At 40.9% G+C, this 6,987-nt stretch overlaps 1 protein-coding gene across 1 annotated transcript; it reads left to right on the top strand.

The window, feature by feature from the left end:
* Nucleotides 1-3,318: 3,318 nt before the first annotated feature.
* LOC136422316 (prokineticin Bm8-d-like) lies at nucleotides 3,319-5,347 on the top strand. Its single transcript, XM_066410015.1, has 2 exons — nucleotides 3,319-3,478; nucleotides 4,340-5,347. The coding sequence occupies exons 1-2, from the start codon at nucleotides 3,383-3,385 to the stop codon at nucleotides 4,655-4,657; spliced, it is 414 nt and encodes a 137-aa protein (XP_066266112.1). The 5' UTR covers nucleotides 3,319-3,382; the 3' UTR covers nucleotides 4,658-5,347.
* The last annotated feature ends 1,640 nt before the right edge of the window (nucleotides 5,348-6,987 follow it).

The raw sequence follows: 6,987 nt of genomic DNA, 5'->3' as shown, positions 1-6,987 counted from the left end.
GAAATATTAACAAGAAATGGTAGAAAATGGTTAACAATGGTAGAATGGTGATTGCCCCCATAAAAGTAGGTGCTAATCTGGCCCTTCTGTCTGCCTTTGTACATCTTTAGACTTCACTGCAGGACACCGCTCGGTCCTTTGTGGAAAGCATTCTTCCCTAAACTTCGCAAGGATGTGTGAATTACTTTCTTCCCAGCCCTCTGACCTATTTATAGAGATGTTACAAATAATGGTAGAAAATGGTAAGAAATTGTAAAAAATTGTAAATAATGGTAGAATGCTGTTACCATTATTTAGAAACCATTGTAAATATCATATTCTACATCATGAATATTTCTAAAGTTTTAGAAAACTTAAGAAATATTTAGAAAGTTGAAATCATATTCAAAATATTTCAAAAGTATCAAATCTCTTACACAAATAATAACAATAACTTGAAAATAGTTCTAAATTATGACAATAACAACCCTCGCGGTGACTTGGAATGGACTCTATTTGAAATATTTTCTACAAATACTACAACCTTCTCAACTAATGCGTACTTATGTACATCATATCTAGCTTTCCAACATTGCTGTAGTTCTTTATTCTCTCACTCTATCTTTAATTTTTACAAACAAAGTTTGAAACAGGAATAACATACATGTCTGTGAAAGATATTCAAATGAATAGAGAACTTGTAACGGCAAAAGCATATTTATTCTATATTAATGAAATCAAATATTTTAGTAGGTGTAAAAACAATTCAACAACCTGCCTGATAAGGAGGACAAGGACATTATATCCTTGCGAGAACATTCAACATTTCAAGGTACATTCACATTACTATAGCTATAGATGATGTTACAGCACCTGCAATTTCTCATTACACTCTCAGCAAATAAGAGGAGGGCAGTCCCTAACCTGTATATAGAGACATGAGTAGGATGGCCTTAAAGATATAATCCCAATCCTGGACTGCATCTGAGCAAACCAAATACATAAAGGCTCCGTGTAACAAGTGTGTGTGGTAAAGCATTAGCTTAGGCCAGAGTTCTTTCAAAATATCCTGGTTACTACATAGACAATGATAATCCATTAAGTATGCGCAATTTATAAGTATGCGCAATTTAACGATACATATAAAATAAAAAGTGAGCAAACACAGGCAGAGTATTTTCCTTCACAATATCACCTCAACTGAAGGTAAGAGAAGAGTGCACCTAATACCTGAGTGACATGCACTGTTGTCTAAAATCAGTAGATAGCGTTTTTGCTACAGTGGTAAAAGGACAGACTGGTGTCTACTGGTCATTGTTGTCGTGAAAAGAGCAAGGGTATATTGCAACACATTGAATACGTATACCCGAACTAAGGAGTCCAGGACTGTTAATTTTTCTATAAAGCTAATGTAAAATAATCATTTTGGTGCATAATGCCAGCTGTCCTGTGTATGGGGAGCTTTAGACATTAGCGTCAGGTGTCAAACTTCAGCATGTAAAAGAATCCAACGCACCCATTGAGAAGAATAGGAGTGGCCTAATTCACTAGGCTGATGTTGCAATTTACAAATTCAGCTATCGAGAAGGCCCGACTTGCTTCGCATCAGTTCGATTTCATTTTTTAAATGAGAAATCAAGATTGTAGGTAACATTTCTTTCCATTCTCGCAGGTATATGTATAAAATGTAATTTGGTTTCTTGATAATTTAAATGTCATGAGCTACTGGTTTAGTCATTGAAATGTCCCTGTAGCTCAACTAGTAGCAGCCTCACAGTTGAGCCCCTAGTTCCAATTAGTCGGCAACTAGGAGACCCACATGTTCAAGTCATAGGAAGGACATCTCGGTTGGGGCTGCACCCGTCTTTCAGAAGGGACGTATAGGTCGGGGTCCCTAATAAGGAGGAAGGGCTACCCACCCCTGTAAAAGTATACCTAGCTACAGAAACAACAACGAAACTTGCTGCTCTGTATTCATACATATCAGTAGGCATTACAAGTTTAATAGCAATATTAGACATACAAACTATCGGCTGGCATACCGAAACTTCTAGAAACTTTCTATTTGAAAAAAAATGACAAGCCACCTTCAAAATATGCCACACGATCGGTCGCGCGTACAACATTATGTACCCACATGTGAACTCTGGCTCACGTTGTTAGTGAACATGTACACGAGGCTACCTGTGTAAGAACGCTCTTCAATGGCCGGCCAGTCTAGTTTATCAGAAATCTGTTACGAGATCAATTAAATCCGCCCTTCTCTGTTGGGGGGGGGGGATTTACTGTACATGCGATACTTTGGCTGAGTGCGTCTGGGTTATAAAAGTTCCTTAATCTGATTACTGATTACTGAGAACATCTGCTACAAGATGTAAAGCTTGTCCGGAATGTGCCAGACATTTGGTTAATGGCTCGTTTCGCAGCATTGGAAGTCAACTAAGAAGTCTACTAAGCTAAGTGCACCTGCCTTACAAAAGTTCTTAAATGGTTTTAGCCGCTAAAGAATGTTGTCCTCAGATGTGACAGGATATTTAAATTGTAAGTTTATATAACTGTTGGATTTCCAGAACATCCTGTTTCCCTATAGCTAATAACATATTACTTTGTTCTTACATATGTCATGGGTTCGAATCCTTATCACAAAATTATGCCCTTGTGAAAGACACCATACTACGATTGCCTCACTCAAACTCAGGTTAAATGATTCAATAAAATGTGGAAATCTGGAGTTTTCGCCCAATACTTACACCTGTTAACTGTTAACTCATTTCTGGTACTTTTGCACACACACACACACACACACACACACACACACACACACACACACACACACACACACACACACACACACACACACACACACACACACACACAGACAGACAGACATGGATTGTCATTAACAGCTTTTGCCCATACTCATGACAGCCAAAACCACTTTAGATGGCAAATATGCCCACACTTACATGGTAATTAGTTACAACGTTACATTGGTAAGTACAAAACGACGTAACTACGAGGCAAACAATTTTAAGTACTGAACGAATTTGTTATATAACCAAGCAGCCTGATACAGAAAACAGTGTTTGGATGTTCAGTTCTGGCTCTAGGAAGGTTTACTTCTGTGTGGTGGTGTAGTCGTTAACTTGTGGCTACATTGTTATCATGGTATCAAGCTACATTGTTATTGACAACTTTTTGTATACTGTCTGACCTACGAAGTATTCAAAGTACCTTCTGCCGAAATAATACTGCATTGTAGCTATCAGGTCGACATCCCCACATACCACAATGCTAACGTTTACGGATTATGTCACACCATCAAAGCTTAATCTTCAGAGAAAGGGTCGACAACATTTAATAAAAGGGGCCTGATCCTTCTGAGTCGACACATTGTGAAACCATGATGCTGTCCACCCGACCACCAGCCTCTGTCATTCTGCTTCTCTTCGTGATGGGGATGATCATGAAGTCATCACGGGCACAACCGAGCATTCTGGTAAGAACATTTACATGTGTACATACAGATAGGAGCATGTAGCCATCCGTATCATCAACCATACGAGAGAGAAGGGCACGGTTTGCAGGACATAGCTACAGAAACAAAGAAGAGCTTGTAAGCGAACTCCTGCTCTGGACACCAACTCATGAGCACTCCTGTGTCGGGCGACCGCGACGGACCTACATAGACCAACTTGCTGTGGATGTAGGGGTGAGGTCTGAAGAACTAGACCAACTAATGGCGGACCGTGCCGCCTGGAGGGAGAGAGCAGCCTTAGTCCGCGGGCAAGCTGCCCGATATGATGATAATGAATGTTTCCTTTGCTTTAATTCATGTATTTGATTTAATTTATCGCTGCACTTGTTGTTCAGCTTGTAGGGCCTATTGGCACATTGGCTGCTACAGCATCCGCGGGATTTGTAAACCTTTCATCGTGATTTTTCCATTGCTGCCAAGACCAATATTGAGTGAACATACACAAGTCTTTAGCCTGTATAACGCAAACCCCCGCGACCGGCTTTCATGGCCCCTCCCCGGACGGTCAAGCCTTGTATGTTAGCTTTGGTCCGCTCCCCAAGATCCGCTGGCGAAGCGGGCCAAAGCTAACAAAGCTGTACTCCATGCAGACAACTAAAATCTAAGACAATGGCTGGTTATCATGATACCTAGCAACTCAACATGCCCTGCCAAGCCACCGCATATCTAACTCCGTTCAAAGACATCTATTGATGATTCCTTTGTCCCCACTGTACTGTAACTTAAGCTTCACTGCGCAATAGTTCTACATACATTGTAAGACGTTCTCATTCATTTATATGAAGTTGCTGCATGTCAACAGAATCGTTGTTTCTTGTCCAGGAGTGTGAGACTGACCAGGATTGCATCGATGTGTATGGCTTCGGGAACTACTGCTGTGCCCGGGTCAACTCCATCATCCGCAACCTCCGCCAGTGCAAGCCGATAGGGGAGGAAGGCGAGCTGTGCCACGTGGGGAGCAACTACCTGCCCTACCCGTTCCGGGGGTCCCGCCGCTTCTGGCGCTGCCAGTGCAACTTCCCGCAGTCGTTCTGGTGCGCTCCGGATCCCGCCAGCTTCCTGCCCGGCGGTGGGCGGTGCGAGCGCTGGGTCCCGCCGGCCAACACCACCAGCAGCACCGAAGATGCCGGCTCTGGCTAAGACAGCAGGTCATTTGACGACAGCACCAACTTGAACCCCTAGTTTTCTTGACCAGCCCGTTAAAAGTAGGACCTGTTAGTATTGCCGCGAGGAAGGTGATAGACGGTCACCGAAACGTCGGCTACTAGGTAACACTTAGTTGTGCATAAAGAACTTTGTAACCCCGTCTATTCATAGATTTGAAAAGTGACGGTAAGGTATTACTGTTGCCACTTGTAATCTTGATCAAAACAACATAAGCCGACATTGATTGTAATGTGAATTATCTTCCTACATTAATCAAAATAAAGCAAAGGAATTAATTTCAAAATATCTAAGGTGATGTTGTAGAATAAGTATTGCAGTCTAAATTCGAATCTTATTATTTGCGTTTGACCATTTTTTCTGTCTCAAAATCATTTCGACCATTATTTTTTTCTTCAAATCAAGGTCTAGGGATTCAATTGGTGTTGCGTCGTGTCGATCACAGCGTGGAATCTATAATCTTAATGCCCTCATCACATTACAAGGGAACAGTGTGATGCTAATGGGGTGGAACTGGCTTTAGCCTGGATTATATGTAGTTAGTAGACTCCACAGGAGTACGAGCAGCAAAAATTTGACATCCTTGTCATAAAAAAAATAATAAAGAGAGGTAAAAATTGTCAAGAGTACAACTTGAATCAATAATAAAGTTCCCTTGTAACGATATCGGTGGCTCTGTATTTTGTTTGGTGTATTAGTATAAGTGCTATACCTAGTAAAACCTGACTGTTTTTATATCAAAAGGGCGGTAGGTTTTCAGGCAACAATGTCTAGAGTTAATAAGTTCATTGGCAAACAATCCTGCAAAATGCCAAAGAATACAGTTATATATCTTACGGAAAGGTATTGAGGTGTGACATCATGATGATAATGATACATGTTGAACAATGCAGATCTACAAGAACTTCACATACGAACAGTGTTCTTGGATTAACGGTCCTTTCAAGTGCTTGATTGTCCCCAGCTAATAATATGCAGATGCAAGCTACGAAATACATTAAATTGGGGCACAAGCAGGTACACTCTACACATAGAGATGGCCAACATACTGGTTCGAAGTCACCTCCTAACTTATTCAATGGCTGACAGTACAATGCCGCCTCATCGTCATAGACATCTATTGCCCTTTGTATAATGATTTTCAACAAAATGATTTTCGACAGGTAAACCATTGGCGACAATACAAAGATGGCCACAAGCTTCATCTGAAGGAAGCCACAGACTATTACAAAAACAAATCCAGAAGATCAGTTAAGAAGAGAGCCACATCCTCTATCTAACTACGAAAGAACACATGCATGGCCAGGATAAACTTAATCTTACCCCAGCCTAGATGGAGGTCAGGAAAGAATGGTGGAGGCTGGTTATCCAAACATCCTGAGTGAGTTCGCCTGAGTGAGTGAGTGAGTGAGTGAGTGAATGAATGAGTGAGTGAGTAAGTAAGTGAATGCGCGAGGGGGCGAATGAGTGTGTGAATGAGTGAGCGAGTGAATAAGTGAGTGACAAACAAGTCCTTAAAGCACAAATAATGTGTGGAACCGAGATTCCTTTACTTCTACATGTATGTATTAAAAATCTCCATTACAAAATGGAGGAGGGGGGCAGGTGATAGTATTGAATAACCAGGCTCTGTCAATTGTCTCCCTCGCACAAAACTTCCTAAGGACGCATTCATTATGTTGCGCATCGTACAATAAGAAGATACTATACAGCAAGAAGAGACTAAGAATAAAAAGAACATAAACATACACAGAAAACATTGAAAAGACAAGATACAAGTTGGTCTTTTTCTCGCTTAATGGTGCAAGTAATCAAATAAAGACCAATAAAAATGATGTCTTAACTTATCGGAAAACTTTAATTGTAACCAGGTGTATCAACTGGGTGCAACTTAGCTTGGACGTGTTGATGACAGAGTTCACAGCAGCCTTCTTGGAAATGGTCGAACTGGAAAGCCAAGCGCAGACAGGAACAGATTAGCATAGTCTTCTGCTGTTATGTACAATTCACTTTACGCCATTAACCTTATCAGGTTCCATTCATGAAGGTTGAATCACTTAGACCACTTAGTGGTTCATAAAGGTGTAATGGGCTCAGGATAGAGATTACGATGACTCTGCAGATGGTGCCAGGACTGAGAACAGTTGAAGTAAGTTCAATGAAAAGCGGCTGGCATGTCAAATTGAGTTTTCTTTGTGATAAAGAAACAAAGGCTCAAACAAACTAACAGACAAACAAACAAACGAACGATCAAACAAATAAACAACCAGATAAACGAAGTATCAAACAGACACATCACATGACAG

This window comes from Branchiostoma lanceolatum, chromosome 16 (genome assembly GCF_035083965.1).
Source record: "Branchiostoma lanceolatum isolate klBraLanc5 chromosome 16, klBraLanc5.hap2, whole genome shotgun sequence".
Lineage (NCBI taxonomy): Eukaryota > Metazoa > Chordata > Leptocardii > Amphioxiformes > Branchiostomatidae > Branchiostoma > Branchiostoma lanceolatum.
The sequence above is the reverse complement of the archived record's forward strand: the minus strand, read 5'-3'. Positions and strand labels throughout refer to the sequence as shown.

Excerpts from the sequence above, each read along its gene's own strand:
- LOC136422316 (XM_066410015.1), top strand. The coding sequence starts at position 3,383 with ATGATGCTGTCCACCCGACCACCAGCCTCTGTCATTCTGCTTCTCTTC. Across the intron at positions 3,479-4,339 it reads GGGCACAACCGAGCATTCTG|GAGTGTGAGACTGACCAGGA; the intron begins GTAAGAACATTT and ends TTTCTTGTCCAG.